Source organism: Callorhinus ursinus, unplaced genomic scaffold (assembly GCF_003265705.2).
Source record: "Callorhinus ursinus isolate GAN/ISIS: 27379988/994484 unplaced genomic scaffold, GSC_fseal_2.0 scaffold80, whole genome shotgun sequence".
Lineage (NCBI taxonomy): Eukaryota > Metazoa > Chordata > Mammalia > Carnivora > Otariidae > Callorhinus > Callorhinus ursinus.
This window is the reverse complement of record NW_027397142.1, coordinates 157,856-174,499: the sequence shown is the minus strand read 5'-3', so window position 1 is coordinate 174,499 and position 16,644 is coordinate 157,856. Positions and strand designations below refer to the sequence as shown.

At 53.5% G+C, this 16,644-nt stretch overlaps 1 protein-coding gene across 1 annotated transcript; it reads right to left on the bottom strand.

The window, feature by feature from the left end:
• Positions 1-9,707: 9,707 nt before the first annotated feature.
• On the bottom strand, positions 9,708-16,389 carry AOC1 (amine oxidase copper containing 1). The gene is made up of 5 exons (XM_025862211.2): positions 16,334-16,389; positions 11,907-13,495; positions 10,991-11,276; positions 10,510-10,642; positions 9,708-10,060 (listed from the first exon to the last, which is right to left on the bottom strand). The coding sequence occupies exons 2-5, from the start codon at positions 13,489-13,491 to the stop codon at positions 9,788-9,790; spliced, it is 2,277 nt and encodes a 758-aa protein (XP_025717996.1). The 5' UTR covers positions 13,492-13,495; positions 16,334-16,389; the 3' UTR covers positions 9,708-9,787.
• Between the last annotated feature and the right edge of the window lie 255 nt (positions 16,390-16,644).

Here is a 16,644-nt window from a genome sequence, read left to right as displayed (position 1 = left end):
CCCAGCCTGCCTCCCACCCCTGCTCCGATTTAGTTTCTCATTATCTCTTGTGTGAATATTTTCAGGCTTCTAAATGATCTCTCTGCCTCTACTCTTTTTCCTCCCAAACCCACCCTCCCGGGTGAGATTGTACAATCCCATCCTGCCTCTGCCCTGGGGAAGGCCTGGCCAGGTGCCCCATCAGCCACGAGTAAATCCCGAGACCAAGGCTGTGGGCCTCCCAGCCTGCACAATCACACTGGTTCTTACAGTTCCCTGCTCAGAGTCTCAGAGTATGATGTTTCTCTCCTCTGGATCTCTGCTCGGGCTGTCACCCTCTGGGCCCTTCCCTCCCTGCCTGGTCTGCTCTGCCCTGTCAGTGAGACAGACTCTGCCAGACCCTCCTTCACTGCCAGTGGCACTCCGGCCACATCCAAGTACCTGGGGAGGAAGGGTCTCTGCATTTCCACCAGGATTTCCAGTTATTTCCTCAGAAGTCAGTGCTTCCCACAAGTCACAGGTGCATCAAGGCCTGGGGCCTCTGTAGTGTGGTTTAGAGCCAGGGCACCACAGTTCTCTGCAAATACCAAAGGAACCCACGGGGTTTGGGAAGGAAGGAAAGGCCACGGAGCCCTGTGTGGCCGGGCTGCCAGGGCATGGCTGGGCGAGCTGTGAATGCCAGGACCAGGGTTAACGCTCTGTGGGGGCTTTGCTGTTACAGAGCTGGGGGCAGGGAAGTTATCCTTAGGAGTGAAAGCGGTCTGGTCCTTGGAGAAGTCTCTAAACCTGGGCCTCCCCTGTCCAGCCTCAGGGTCAGAAGCAGGTTGCGCAATTTCCTCCAGCACAGAAAGGAGCTATCTTTCCCATTGCTGAGCTGGAGACATCAGAGCAGAGTGGAGATTCATCATCGATTAAATGCTTGCTCTGTTCCAGCCCTGGGAGAGGCGCCCCTGGGGTGGCAGAATGAGCCCTGAGCTTCGGTCTAGTGAGGCAATCAGGTGAGCAGGCCAGGAAACGGGTGCCACGTGGGGAGAGCAGCCAGGCATCCAGGCTGCCCAGGGAGTGCGGAAGTGGGCTGGGTATTCTCCAGGCCCCACTCTCACACAGCCTCTCTCCTGGGGCCAGAGGCCCATGCAGACTGAGGAGAATACAGGAGGGTGAGTACTTTCTGATGGCGAGGGTGAGGGGACTAAGCTGCTGTGACAGCGTTTCGTGGTGTGGCTTCCACAGAGAAGGCCTCTCAGGAAGTGACATTTGAGCTGACCCCTAAAGAATGGGTCAGGACAAGCTACGCAAAAGGCCATGAGAGGCAGACTCAGGGAGAGGCAACCGAAGGTACAAAGAGCCTGAGGTTTTGGTCCTGCTGGAAAGTGCGGATACTAATACTTACCTGTGTTAGTCAGCTGTTATCATAACAATGCTGCATAACAAATAGTCCTCAGACTCAGTGACAGATAGCAGAAAAGTCTTTCTTCTCAAACTCAGGGGTCTCAGATGACCACAGTTCGGCTGATCCAGGGTGGGCATGGGTGGGCTGCTAAGCGTTGGGCTGTGGGTAGCCTGGGTTTGGACTGAGTTCAGGTGTGATCACCTGACACAGGCTGAAGGCGTTCTGGAGGAAGCTCTTCTTACCCTGGGTTTCTGGAGAGCAGGCAAGGAGCCAAACCATGCCAGCACATTTAGTGGTTCTGTTTATGTTCTGTCCACTAACATTCCATTGGCCAACGCATGTCATGTGGTCTGGTTCAGCTTCAGCAGAGCCCGGGAGTGCATCCTGGAGGAATGGGAATATTTGCCGAATAATTACCCAGCTATCACCACTGCCTCAGAGAGTTGCTGTGGGGTGAGAGGGGTTAGGACTTTTCTGAGCACATGGTGGCAAGTGTTCATTAGATGCTAACCATTATGAGGAGGACATAAGGACAGACCATATTCGGAATGTCTTGATAAATCATGTGAAAGATTTTCATGTTTGGATTTTCTCCCAAGGACAGTGGGGAGCTATTGAGGCTTTGATAAGAAGGGTGACATTGTTTGGTTTGGATTTTAGAGGGATCCCTCTGGAAGCACAGTTGAGGATGGTCTGGAGGGGGTGAGACAGGGGTACACCTCAGGCTGGGGGAGATGAGTGGGAAGTCACCATGGGAAAGGCACGTTGGCATGAATTCAAGAAACATCAGAAAGCTGGTCTATAGCATAAAGAGAGGGAATGTAGAGCGGAGGGAAGTGCTCAGGCTGGCTTCCTGGTTCTTGACTTGGGTCAAGGGCCATGACGATGAGATCCTTCAGCTGAGGGGCACAGTTGGCTGGGGAGTGGGGTGGGGAGGGATGACCTGTTGTAGCTGAGATTCTTGCCGGACATGTACATCTTGGAGTTTAGGAGGAGAATCTGGACATGGGACGTGCATCTGGGAGTCATATCGATGAAACTAGGCAGTGAGGGAGTCCTCAGTCATCCCAGTTTCCAGGGGATGGAAAATACGCTGTGCTGATATAAAGGAATTTTCAGTGGCGTACGATAATATTTGGCTGATATTGCTAGTTCCTTTCAGCTCTCCATTCTCACATTGTTCTTCCAAACTGAACCCTGACACTATTTGGAGGTAGCAATGCTCAGGTAAAAACTCCAGGAGCCACCCTCCCTAACTAAGCCAATGATTTGTAAGTAGAAGTAATAACTCTGAATTCTGGGACAGTTCCTTAGACCATAGTGCCATCCCTTTCTCTTCCCTTCTCTGTCCTACAGCCTGGTAGTCAGATACGATGGCTGGAGCTGTAGCAGCCACTTTGGACTAGGAAGCCGAGAGCCATATCTTAGGTGGCTGAGGTGAAGAGAAAGGAGGCTGCATCTCGGATACCTTCATGGAGCTCCTATCCCAGCCCTGGGCTGCTTTTTACATAGAAACAAATAGAACCTCTCTTGTCAAGCCGCTGCTGTATTTTTTTCTGTTAAATTCAGCTGAACTTAGTCCTAATGAAAACATTATGATTCTGCGGTGTTTGGTCAAGCTGTAGCTTGCACCTGGAGACATTGCCAGTTTGCCGCGTTCATCCTTCATCTCCGCGGGGTTGGTGAAACGCCGCCGCCTGATGGAGCTGGCGGGGAAGGTGTGCTGCGCCACCTGCTGGACACATGGCAGACCGCAGCCCCTTCATTGAAGGCGTACCGCAGAGTTAAGAGCGGGACGCTTTCCTGGGCTGTCTGGCTTTTACCGGCAGCCAGCTGGCTGTATCGCAGCTCGCTCATTTGATTTCAGCCCCAAGGCATCCTTTAGCCGGCGACAAAGTGAGTGCTCCAGAGTCCTGAATGTCAGGGGACCTCCGAGAAGTCCAGGAATTCCCAACTGTCCTGAGCTGGTCAGCTCAGATGTGCTCTCAGAAGCCACTGGGGCCTGTTTCTCGCTACCCCTGCTGGCCGTGCTCCCCCCTCCCCCAGGTTGAGGACTTCTGTGCTAAATAAAGGGTTCCATGTGACCTCTCATTCTGCAGACTCTGGTCTCAGAGCAATAGTTAAAGCAGGAGAGGAGGGAGGGTGATGACTCACTGCCTCGCTGAGCAGGAAATGAACACCAAGGGAGCCTAACCTGGGAGCAGGCTGGAACAAATGGATTTGCGGTCGTTTGAGCTGTTGGCAAAGTGGGCTCCTGTGGGCGAGCTTATTAATGCTTCCTTCTGCTGACCGCTGTACGAACCTGAAATGGCCAACACTGTCAAAAGTTCAAACTGCAAAAACGAGTCTTGGGGTTTCAGAGATTCCAGAGATCCGGTGGAAAGACCCCTGGCTCCTGGGCACACAGGTTTAGTCCCAGTGGACCACTGACGGTGTGTGACTGGTGCCCCCTCCTTTCTCTGGGCTCCCCTTGGTACATAGGGTGGCAGAACACCTTCCAGCCCTGACCGTGCCCTGCCACGAGGGCCTTTGTAATGAGTGTGGCCCTAAGTCACTAAAGGAGTCAGCAGAGGTTTTCGGGAGGAGCACAAGAAGAGGAGGAAGATGATTTCTCCAGCTTCTGGGCTCCAGAACCCAAGCGGAACGCCTGCCGTTTCAGCGGTGTGTGGGGAGGTGGGTGCTGCGTGGGCAGTGGTGGAAATTAGCAGATTGATGTACATCCTTGATTTTCCAAGGTGGGGCCTGTAAGGCCGGAGTGGGGTGGGCTGGGAAGGAGAGGAGCGGGGAGACTGAGTGGCCCCGGGTCAAGGGCAATGGGGCAGTGGGTGTTGAGAAGATGGAGCTGCAAGAGGAGATGAGATCGGGGTGGGGGGCGCGAGAAGCACCCCCAGTCCAGAAGCTGTGTGTCCAGGACTGGAAGGAAGGAGCCTAGAGTCAGCCTGGCGTCTCCCAGGCTGTGGGACTCGCACAGATTCACGGGTGCAGGCCTGGCCCTGCACCTGCCCCTGGGCTGCTGGGATTAGAGTCTTACTTCCTGGGATCAGGACCCGGGCCACCAGGAAGCCCCTGCTGCCTACCTCTTTACCCTTTTTATTCTTAAAATGACAATAATGAGAAAATTCTTAAAGGAACCCTAGTATCTGCTGGCTCTTAGACAAGGGTTTCTATGTGCCCTCATTCCCTTGTCTCCCAAAGCTCTCCTTGGTACGGCGGAGGCTGCCTTCCCTGAAAAGCCTCTAAAAGCAACAGGTTCTTCTTTCCCTAAATTTTCTAGCATCCTCTTCATTATATAAAGCAACTTGGTTCACTCAAGGCTTTCTCTATTTGCATCTCCACCTGGGAGCAGAGCATCCACAAACAAGACTACATTTTGTTTTACTTGGGGAGGAAATGTGCTTGGGCTGGAGCAGGGAGGAGGCTGAGGGTGTAAATCCTGGTTTTCTCTCAGTGGGAGCTCTGTAGTCTTTTGCAAAGCAGGTTGGGGGTGGGGTGGGGGTGTCTCTTCCCACTCAGAACCCAGCCCTGTGCTTCTCCTTCTGTCAGTGCTCTCCCGAAGTGACAGGTTTGCCAAGCCTGGTGTGGGGGTGCCCACCAGCCTCTCTTCCCAGGAAGAGCTGGGACTTTGGCCCTGTCTTGGGGGAAAATGCAGAGGACCAACCCCGCCCCCTTTTCCTAGGGTCTGAGCCTCTGGCAAGTATGGGTGGATGGAGGTGTGTATAACAAGGGTCTGTCACTTGGGGACGTCTGCCACTGCCCCCCCACCCCCCAGCTAAACACACAAAGAGATGTCTGGGCAGCTCTGAGAGTTTCCCTGTCGCTGACCCTATATGCTGGGGTCTGTGAGCCGCCACAGAGGACCGTGGGCCAGCCTGACCGTGTGGGAGGCGAATTACTGGATGTGCCCATGATTTGGGTGGAAAGATCTGCTCACCCCAAAGGGTGTGGTCAGGGCTCCTCCTCCAGGAGATTAACCCCAAGGACCACTGACTGGACGTGACTTTGGGTCCAGATCACCCTGGCATTATCTGAGCATCACTGGCCAGACCCTGTCGAGATCAGCGTTTTGTTTGGCCCTGGGCAGAGGTAACCATGAGGACCTTAAATGTCATGGCTGAACAAAAATGTGCCAAGTGTACGAAGGCCTCTAAATCTAGAGGAAAGCCGGGCTGAGCAGGGACAGTGGACTGGGAGCCACAGGGGAGCGCCAGCCCGGTGGGGGGGCCTGCTGGGGGACACAGCCACACATGCCTCAGGCAGTGACCTGTCTTGTCAGTCCAGAACCTGCTGCCAGGTCACCGACATGTGGCTGCACATGGCTGTCCCTCTTTGATGTGGATTGCCTCCTGACCATGGCTGGGAATTCTAGTGTAGACGTCAGAGCAAATCCACTGTCCAGGTTCTCCAGGGAATTTTCCATGTCAGGGATTGTACTTTTTGACTCCAGATTTTCCATTTGCTCCTTTTATTTATTAATTTTTGAAGATTTTATTTATTTATTTATTTGAGGGGGGGAGGGGCAGAGGGACACAGAGTCTCAAGCAGATTCCGAGCCCAGCACAGAACCTGACGTGGGGCTCGAGCCCATGACTCTGAGGTCATGACCTGAGCAGATTTAGACTTGAACGTGGGCCTGAGCAGATCCCCCGGCTCTCACCATGAGAGTAGCTAATTAATTAAAAAGTAAGATGAGAACAAGGACCGGAAAAGTCCCAAGGGAATGGGCCTTTTTCAGTGTCTATGGATCTTGTGTAAAGCCCAAAACTGACAACATTGAGCACCTAAGACCCCATGTATTATAAGACCTAGAATTTCCTGTACTGTCTCGACATCACTGGGCGTCACACAACCCCAAAGCCCCAGCCATGGGTTCCCTGCTCTCTGCAGATACGCCCCTCACCCAGCGGGAGAGGGTCCCCGAACAGCTCACTCTTCTCCACCTGGTTCTCAGCCAATGGGTTTCACATACCTACCCCCTGCCCCCCAGAGCCCAAGGACAGCAAGAACAGGCCACATCAGTAGGGCAATTTTCCCTCCATCCCCATCCCACCCTAGCCTGGCCCCCGAGAGCCTGAGCAGAAGAACAGGCAGGGAGGGAAAGCCAGCCCAACTCATCCCCAGGCCAGGACCCTTGGACCTGGGGTCAGGCTGAACTGGGAGGAGAGGGAAACTGAATTCGATGTCAGGTGGGAGTTTTAAATTAACTTGATGGGGCTGTTTAATACACGAACACAATCAAAAGCGACGGTGGGATGTGCTCCCGGTGTCATTAAGAACAGGATAAAAGAGCCAGCCAGCAATAACAGGGAAAATATTCCAGCCCAGGATCCGAGGACAACGAGAAGAAAAGGTGCTCCTAGACCCAGTGGCCAGGCTCAGCGGTGGAAGCTGGACCCCCGAAGGCCTGTCTGGCCCAGCTGGAGAGAGGGGAGAACAAAGACCCACCTTCTCCCTCCCCACCCAGTCTCGCACCAGGGCTTCCCACTGGTGGGACCTGTAGCTTAGGAGCCCCAGCCACAGTGCCTGTGCCCAGAGTGACAGGACAGAGGAGAGGGGCCCGGGGAGGGCCTCAGGAACAGTGCAACAAGTTGAAAGGCAGCAAATGGAGAGGGGGACCCTCCATTTCTACTCTGCACACCACCCAGCTCTGATTGTTCAGTAAATTGGCTCATGGCCATGTTGGCCCCCAGGAAACAGGACCTGAGCTGAAACCAAGAGCCAGAGGCCCAACCAAGAGTGTCACCCAGGCATCCCTCCCTTTGGTTCTTTTAAAAAATAGTTTATATCTCTATAGTGATATTCTCTGTTTGCTGAGACCTTGTCCAAGTTTTATCTACTTCTTCAAGCATGGTTTCCCTCTGGTTTCTGAATGTACTTATAATGGCTGTTTTGATATTTTGGCTAAGTTCTACATCTGGGTCCCCTCAGAGATAGTTTCTGTTTGGCGCTCCCCCTCCATGTGTGGGGGTCACTCTTTCCTGTTTCTTTGTGTGTCTCATAATTTTTTGTTGTTGTTAAAGACGGATCCTTTTAGATAATATTCTTTTTGTTGTTGTTGCTAACCTATGGGTTAATAATGGAATTTGCCAGACGTTAGAATGATGTTAGGGTGCAGGAGACTCATGATAGCGATAACCTGAGGAAAGTAGGATGAGGGGGAAAAAAAGGAATTTTTAAAGCACAGTGAGCAGCTACTCCAGCAAGGCTGAAGGTTAATGGAAAGTAAAAAGTTTCAAAGCAAATGCATTTCCTGGCTCCCCTTCAGAAGGAGTTATTGTCTACTGAACTATTAACCCTTCTTAAGAGGATTAGATTTCCTCCCCTAGTGCTAAAAAGTTTGCTCTCTTCCTTTTTCTGTGGGGGACATTCATGATCTTTTGTGTTTTAGGAGTTCCAAAGCTCTGGAACAACGCTCAGATAATTTCAAAAATTTTTAAAAATGGCTAAGATAAAAATTGTTGCTATTTTAAATAATGTATCGGTTGTTACAAAAGTGCTGTGTCCAAATCCCATAATGTTGGTCTTAACGGTGTTAAGATGAAAAGCTTAAGATTCACCCTCTCACTGCCATATAAATTAAAGCTTTTCCAGGGGGTTCCTGGAATATTAAGCACAATGCAAGTTTGTTTGCTTGATTAACAGCCCTTGGGCACCAGGGAACCCAGACTAATGTTGCCCTCACCACAGCCACACGTTCCCGCCAGATTCCTGGGGTAGGAACAGGCAACCAGAACAATGGCAGAGGAAAACAAGGTCACGGTGAAGGTTAGCTAGGGGTGGGCCCCCGAGCCTAGCGGGTGAGCCCATGCAGCTTTCCTTGAGGGGAGACTACAGCAGATAAGGGAGGTAGGGGCTGTCCTGGGAGCCCCTCTAAAGCCCAAACTCAAGTCTCAGACCGTCCCAACAGCGGGGTGCATGGCAGGGAGAGGAGGGAATGATGGCCACCCCTCGCCCCCATTTGGATGGAGGATAAAGAACAGGAACGGGCGGGGTAGGCCAACTCTCAGGTGGGAGTGCACCAAGTCTTCATTCAGAGGCGTGATGGAGAGGGAAGAGAGAACCAACCACATCTGTGCGCCGATTATTTTCCCCGTGTCTTCTCCTCTTTGGAATTGGAGGAGAAAGTCTGAGAAGGAGTAGGGACCTGGGAGGAAGCAGCCTGCCTTATCAATCAGTTTCATCAATGAGCAACAAGAGTCCCTCTTTTCTTCCCTCCCTTTCTCTTCTAAAATTTAGATTTAAATTTTTTCAAATGGGTAATACATTCTCATGATTAAGAAATGAAAACAACTCAGCAAAGGAGAGGAGAAGATGGGCAGTTGGTGCACTTCCTGGGGCTTGGTTTACATTGAGGACTCCTGCTTCCTCCCCAATGTCATCCACTTCTCCCATCACCTTCAGCTGCTACTGTTTGAATGTGTATATCACCCCCCCCCCCAACTCATATTGCAGTCCTAACACTCAACGTGATTGTATTAGGACTTGGGGTCTTTGGCAGGTGCTTAGGTCAGGAGGATGGAGGCTTAGTGAATGGGATCAGTGTTCTTATAAAAGAGACTCCAGAGGGCTCCCTCCCCCTTCCACCATGCGAGGACACATCCAGAAATCAGAAGTCTGCGACCCAGAAGAGGGCCCTCACCCAACCTTGATGGCACCCTGATCTTGGACTTCAGCCTCCAGAACCGTGAGCCATAGACTTCTGCTGTTCATAAGGCATGCAGTCTGAGGGATTTTTGTTACAGCAGCTGGACCAGACTAAGACAACAGTCTTTAGTTATCTCCTTGCCTGTCTTTCTGGGGTATCTGCATCCTGAAGCTCTTTCCTCACCAGTGCAGAGAATGTCCCTGCCCATACAATCACCTGGATTGCATTGTGTGGCTGTACATTGTTTATTCACACCCGCGGGGTCTCTCTTGTAGATGGACGTCTGCGTTGCTTCCAGACTGCTATTACAAATGGCACCGCAGTGAATCACTGCGAGCACATGTCTTTCCTGTGTTTGTAGGGAGACCCCTGGGATAAAGCCCTGGGAACTGAATCAGTGTGTCACAGGGTAGAGGTGTTGGCAGTTTTGCCCGTTTTCTGAAGCGTCCTCCTAATAGCCGCAGGACTTTGCCTGCCCCTCAGCAACATCCCAGAGTCCTCTGCAGAGCCCGGAGAGGGAGCTGCCAGTCTGTTTTTTAAAACCAATCTGATAGGTGAATCTAGTATTTGAGTGAGCATCACTTGCCTTAGTGATGGAGGTCTTTTCTGGGGTGGAGTAGACCAAGGTGAAGGGAGGTCAAGGCCACCTGCTCCCTCAGCTGGGTGTGTCCTCCCCCCAAGAAGCAGCACGCAGAGCTGAGCCCCCAGGGCTTTATTGCCTTTCCCTGGGGGGCACCTGGGCTTCTATGTGGGGTTAGTTGGGGGCAGAGGGTCCTTCACACAGGCCTGTAGGTTCCATTGTAGCTAAAAGGGTCGGGCATCAAGCAGTCCCCCTCCTCCTCCTTCGGGGTCCAGTGCTGGATGTAGTTGGGGCCGCTGTTCCGGGGCCACACGACCACGGTGTCTCTGGACGCCAGGGATGGGTCCTCAGGGAAGAAGTTGAAAGGCCGGAGAAGGAAGCCCACAGAGTTTCCGGGTGTGGCCGTGTTAGGGATGTCCTCTGAGTGGGGGATGTGCAGGAAGCCCACGGTGACCCAGGCCACCAAGTCCTATGGGAGACAGGGGTGGGCAAGCGCTAAGGAGGCTCAGAGGGGGGAGGGGTGGGCAACCCCCTCAAGCCCTGTGTTTAAGGAATGGGCAGACCGCTGAGCTCGTCCGTCACACAGTGAGCTATGCTCTCCACCCTGGGGCGCTGCACAGGTCCGGCCTTGGTCTAAGCCTGGAGGAAGGCAGGGCCAGTACCTTGTTTTCTTTTTTTTTTCTTTTTTCTTTATTTGAGAGAGAGCGCGTGCGCGCGCACACACACACACACACACACACACACACACACACACAAGCTGGGGGGAGGGGCAGAGGGAGAGGGAGAATCTCAAGCCGACTTCCCACTGGGCATGGAGTCTGACTCGGGGCTCTATCCCATGACCCTGAGATCATGACCTGAGCCGAAATCAAGAGTCAGACACTTAACCAAACTGAGCCACCCAGGCGCCCCCAGTACCTCGTTTTCAATGTTCTCATTGTTGTGAAGAAACTCCTCAAAGACCACAGGTGGGTCCCAGGGGTCGTTCTGGTTATAGATGCTGCTACTGCACACCTCTGACTCCCGGTACTTGGTCACTGCCAGGGGGTACCTGCCCAGAAGAGAAGCCAGGTGGCTCTGGGTGCCAGGGGGCCTCCCAGCCCTCCCAGAGACATCTTCAGGGTCAACGGTGGGGGGAAGTTACTGTCTTCCCCCCATTGTGAGATCATCTCCTGGAGGTCAGCCAGACCGACCAACCGTCAGCTGAGGCTCAGGTGCTCGGCACAGCTCTCCCCTCCCCCTCCCCAAACACAGAGCCCCAGGTTCAGAAAACACACACACACACACGTTCACCGGCCCAGATAGACCACCACGTAGACTCAGAATCTCATAGACAGACACAATGACACACAGAGACACATGAATACTAGCCCTGCCCCGCCTCCCAGGCCTCCCTTACCTGGCCCAGGTGACAGCCCGCTCCTTCTGCCAGCCCACGGGCAGCACCTGGTCGGCCATGGAGTGGATCTGTAGCCGGTAGCTGCGCTTATGACCCCAGCGATTCTCCTTGGGACTTGTGAAGAGCAGGTACTTGGGCAGAAGTTTTCCGAAGCGGAAGGCTGCCTGGCGCTCCCGGTGGTAACTTGTCTGCTTCAGGGTTGGCTGAACCAGGTGGTGTCTTGGGCTCCAGGGGTTGGTGATGTTTTCTAGCTTCATCTGCAGGGTCTGGAAGCTATTCTTGGTGCCTGCAGATGCGCAGGAAGAAGGACAATGAGAATGAATCCCCCTGACCTGAAATACCCTCATTTCTGTGCTGGGATCTCCATCCCAGACCACATCCAAGAGCAAACCATCAGGAGTGGAGCAAAGAGGATGTTGGGAATATGCACTGAGCTAGGTGTAGGGTAGAAGGAAAGAATTAAAACCAAAAAATTAACAGAGGAACTAGAAGACAACTCAGAGTCAGGCCTGTTCTGCAGCCAAAGCCCGTCATAATGCCCCTGCCATGTTTCGTGGTGACGTTGTTAATGCAGGAGACAATGAGTATTGCGGCCGACATAGCCGTAGGCAGTGACATTTCTTACACCCTTAAGCATTGTCCCCACCCTTAAGCCCACATGCGCACTGTTCTGCCCCATCCAACCCTCCAGGGGTCAAGGAGCCCCAGGGCCAGGGCAGGGCCCACTGCCGCATTCAGGGCCATGGACATGCTGGTCACTTCCACTGCTTTTCAGGGGCACCTAGATGTCTAGCCCCGTAGTTTGCAGAGAGGCAGGCTAGGCTCCTGAATCTATGCCTCCAGGAAAGTTTCAGCACTGTCTCCCGCAGGAAGGCGGATGTTTGGCTGGGAGGGTGGTTCCAAGCCTGGGTCCTACCTGCCACGTCCAGATCCACGCGGTAGTGCACTAAGTGGGTGTGCATGTTGCCAAGCAGGTGCGTGTGCAGGCGGGTCCCGTAGCGCAGCCCCTCGGGGGTGTAGAAGGTGGCGTGGACGTAGCCGGTGGCATGCATCTTGGCCTCCATCACCCCATTGGGGTAGAAGATGAAGTCCCAGATATAATCATAGTTGTAGACCGTCGACGTGGTCCGTAGCACCAGCACCTGGCCTTGCAGCCCCGCGTAGAAGTTGAAGCCCCCACTGAAGTTGGAATTAAAGTGTCGCCGAAGGGGCACTCCCGTGGGCAGCTCAAAGACGCAGAGGGCTCGGGGGTAGCGCACGGGGCCATCGGCATCGTAGTGGTGGAGGGCATCCAGGAAGGTGGCTGTGTCCGGGCAGTCGATGCCGGGCGCTAACTCGTGCGTGACGCTGCCCAGCCCCCAGCCCACGTCGATGTAGTTGGTCTGCATGCCGGCGGGCGTGTGCCCTCCATACAGTGCCACCGCCTCCTGCACGCTCACTTCGTAGGCTATGCGCTCGCAGCCGAACAGCACGTTTAGGATCTGCAGCCCCGAGGACGAGCGCAGCCTGAAGGAGACGCTCCAGCCGCCGTAGAGCACGGTGTTGCCCTCCAGTCTGTAGCGGCGACGTTGGGGCTGGACCAGGCGGGGGCCGTTTGCGGGGATGGTGGTGGGGAAGGCCCCGCGCGGCTTGTAGGAGGAGAAGAGGGGTGTTTCCTCTGTGCCTTCCCCGCCCTGGCCCTTGGCGGGTAGGTCCTCCAGAACCACCACGTCCACCTGTCCCTCCTCATACTTCCGTGCCAGCTCTTCTGGGCTCTGGTAGAACTTCCCGTTGTACCAGACCAGCTCCACCGTCCAGTCTTGGGTGTTGGTGCTCCCGTGATCCATGAGGAGCTCCAGCCCCGTGGGGTGCAGGAAGTAGCCTTCTACAAAGCGCTGCAAGATGAACCAAGAGCGGCGCTGGCCGGAGGCCACGCCCCGAGGCGCCACGTCTGTGAATGTCAGGCATCGCGAGTGACAGTCTTGGAAGGAGAAGCCTGTGGTATCAAGAAAAAATCGGTGCAGGGGCTTGGTGGCCTTCTGCAGGGCCTGGGCCAGGAGGGCGTACTCGGCCCCGGTGATGGGCCTGGAGGCCCAGGTGGTGTGATGCCCCGGCTTGGGAGGCAGCTCTCGCATGTAGTAGGGCCGCGGCAGGGGCCCCACTGCGAACTCCGTGACATTGGGATGCGCCTGGGCTCCGAAGAAGATGACGGCTCGGGCCTCGCGGATGGGAAGCCTTCCACCTTTGTCCAGAAATTTCAGTACGTGTTGCTTCTTGGGCAGCAACATCTCAATGAGGAACACGGAGTTTTTGGCCATGGTGGGTGCTCGGGAGGACTCCAGCTTCAGCTCCTCCTGCGACCAGAGGAAGTTGCGCACGGCCTTCAGTTCTTGGGCGCTCAGGTCCTCGAACACCCCGGGCTGGCTGGGCAGGGTCCGTGAGGGGCACTTGGCCGTGGCCAGCGCCTGCAGCACCAGGATGGCAGCTATGGCCCAGCCGAGGGCCAGGGTATCTGGCTGCATGGCTCTGGAATGCAGTAGCAGAGATGAACTTAGTTTATGGAAGGAAGTGGGTTTCCTCTAGGCCAGAGCTTTGGATGGCGATGTCCCCTGCCTGGTGGTTTTCCTACAGACTCAGCCCCCTCCCTCCGCTGCCCCAGGCCTCCATGGCAGCTGGGGACCTAATGCTGTTTAGATCTGTGCTTCCCATCGATTTTTTAAAGAAGATTTTATTTGTTCATATGACAGAGAGAGAGCACAAGCAGGGGGAGGTGCAGAGGGAGAGGGAGAAGCAGGCTCCCCGCTGAGCAGGGAGCCCGATGCGGGGCTCAGTCCCAGACCCCAGGGATCATGACCCGAACTGAAGGCAGATGGTTAACCGATTGAGCCACCCACACACCCTTTCCCATCAATTTTAATTCTGCTCTCTCCTTGCTCATCCGCAGACCTCAGATAGTCCTGTGCATTTTCTTACCTATATAAACTCATTTTGCCCTTTTTTATGTATTTTCTCAGCATGGCAGAACCTTGGGCTCTTACCTCTCCACCTTTAGATTATGAGTAATCCAAATCCAAATGCCTCAGAGTGCTTATTGTGTCATGGGGAATTGACAGCAAAACTACATTTTTTGATACAATACAATACTCTTTATGTAGATATATTTTGAAATTTAGTGTAGAAGTTCACAGAGTCGACTCCAGAGTCAGGCTGCTTGGGCTCAGGTGCTGGTGCGACCTCCCACTAGGACCAGCTGTGTGACCTTGGGCAAGTGGCTCAGACTCTCTGGGCCTCCACTTTCTCAACTACACTGGAAATAACAACCATAGTGCCTCCTAGAATTGGTGTAAGAAATTAATTGGACAATAAGGATAAAGCATTTAGGACAATGTCCACCTTCTAGGAAGCACTCAGGAAATGCTAGCTACACTCCTTTTTTTAAAGTCAATTATGGGGGCACCTGGGTGGCTCAGTCGTTAGGCATCTGCCTTCGGCTCAGGTCATGATCCCGGGGTCCTGGGATCGAGCCCCGTGTCGGGCTCCCTGCTCGGCGGGAAGCCTGCTTCTCCCTCTCCCACTCCCCACTGCTTGTGTTCTCTCTCTCGCTGTGTCTCTCTCTGTATCAAATAAATAAATAAAATCTTTAAAAAAAAGTCAACTATGAAGATACAGTCTGTGATGTCAACACATTTAAAAAATTGTAAGCAATGTGAAGTAATTCAACTGTGATTAGGCTGTAGTCTTGTGGCTTTGAGGGTGAGGACCTGGTGGCCAGAAGCTTGTTTGGCCCCTCTGGTGGCGCTCTCCAGTTGTGGCAGCTTGACCATCCAAACAGGGTGGAGCCATCCCAGGTGGCATTTGGGGTTATGCCCTTTCCCTTCCATTTTGGGGGGCTGTGGTCAGGGTCTTCGCCTCATTTTCCCACCCCCAGGGCTGCCAACACAGTCCCCTCTGGTTGTCTCGTCTCCTCCGCTGGCCCTGGTGGGAAGTCCCGGACTCATATGACCTTGTGTTCTCCAGCCTGAAGGGCGTGGGGGACACTTAGGGGCTGCTGGGGTGAATCCAGAGCCAACAAAAGGATATGGGGTGAGCTTGTGTTCTGTTATTAAATTTTGTCAAACCTCCTTTGAAAAAACCCAACCAAGATTTTGCTTTTTATTTTTTTAAACATTTTTTAAAAATATTTTATTTATTTGAGAGAGAGAGAGAGAGAGAGAGTGAGCACAAGAGGGGAGAGGGTCAGAGGGAGAAGCAGACTCCCTGCCGAACAGGAAGCCCGATGCGGGATTCGATCCTGGGACTCCAGGATCATGACCTGAGCCAAAGACAGTCGCTTAACTGACTGACCCACCCAGGCGCCCAAGATTTTGCTTTCTAGAGCATTTCTAGGATCACAGCAAAATTGAGAAGATGCAGAGATTTCCCAAGCACTTCCCACCCCCACTCATACACCGCTCCCCAGTGAACAAATCCTTCTCCAAAGTAGGACTTTTGTTACTATCTATGAATCCACGCTGACACATCGTTGTCACCCAAAGTCCAGAGCCTCCATTAGGGTTCACTCTTGGTGGTGTACGTTCTATGGGGTTGACAAACGTACCATGACATGCATCCATCATTATAGGATCATACGGAGCCATTTTTCTGCCCTAAAAATCCTCTGGGCTCCACCTGTCCACCTGTTCATCCCTCCCTTCTCTCTAACCCCTGGCAACCACTGATCTTTTTAGTGTCTCCATAGTTTTGCCTTTTCCAGAATGTCATACAGTTGGAATCACACAGTATGTAGCTCTTCCCAGATTGGCTTCTCTCACTTAGTAATATTCATTTAAATTCCTCCATGTATTTTCATGGCCACTATCCCTATTTTATAATCTCTTAATTCCAAATTTCTTTCTGCTTTGCTAAGGAGGGAGATGTGCAGGTGATCTGTGGTCCTTTTAACCTGAACTTGGCTACTCCTTTCACTTTTACCTTTCCTAGTACAATCTTCTATTCCAAAGTCCAAGCGGGCAGCGGGTGAGGTGCATGATGGCGATGAAGCCACTGGAGGAGGGAGAACTTGGCGGCCAGTGAGACCACAAGTGAAACATGCCCTTCTTCCCCACTTCTCATCCCCAGCACCCCAAGAATGGCATCCAGGCCCTGGCTGTGCCCTTCCTATCTCGCCCCTGGGCAGTTTACACCTGCAACCCAGTGTGCTGCGCCCTGGAGTCCTTCCCTCTGGGTTCCTGCCCCTTGCATTCTGGCTCACCTCCCCCTCCGTGTCTGTGTTTCTCCTGCCCTTCTCTCCATGCCCTTCTTCCCATGCTCCCCTCCCTCCAGCCCCCCTGTCCACTGCCCCCGGCCTCCCCCATCAGAACGCACCTGTGTGTTCTGCTCTGGGTTCGCCTCTGCTGCTTTGTCTCTGACCCCTTGAGCTTTATGGCTCCATCGACCCCACCCTGGAGGGAGGGACAGGGTGAGGCACGGGCTGACCAAGGAGGGGAACCTACAGCTCAGGGGTTCCCCAGCAGGCAGGGACATGAGGAAGTGCACAGGGCTCTGGCTGCTGTGGTCTGGGGGGCTCCTGTTGCCCCTTCCAGGTACCCACGTCTGGAAAAATCCCCAGTCCTTCACCACTTTAGTGACCAGGGTCCACTTCTGTTTTCCCAAAAAGCCCACTGTCCTTGGTCTGA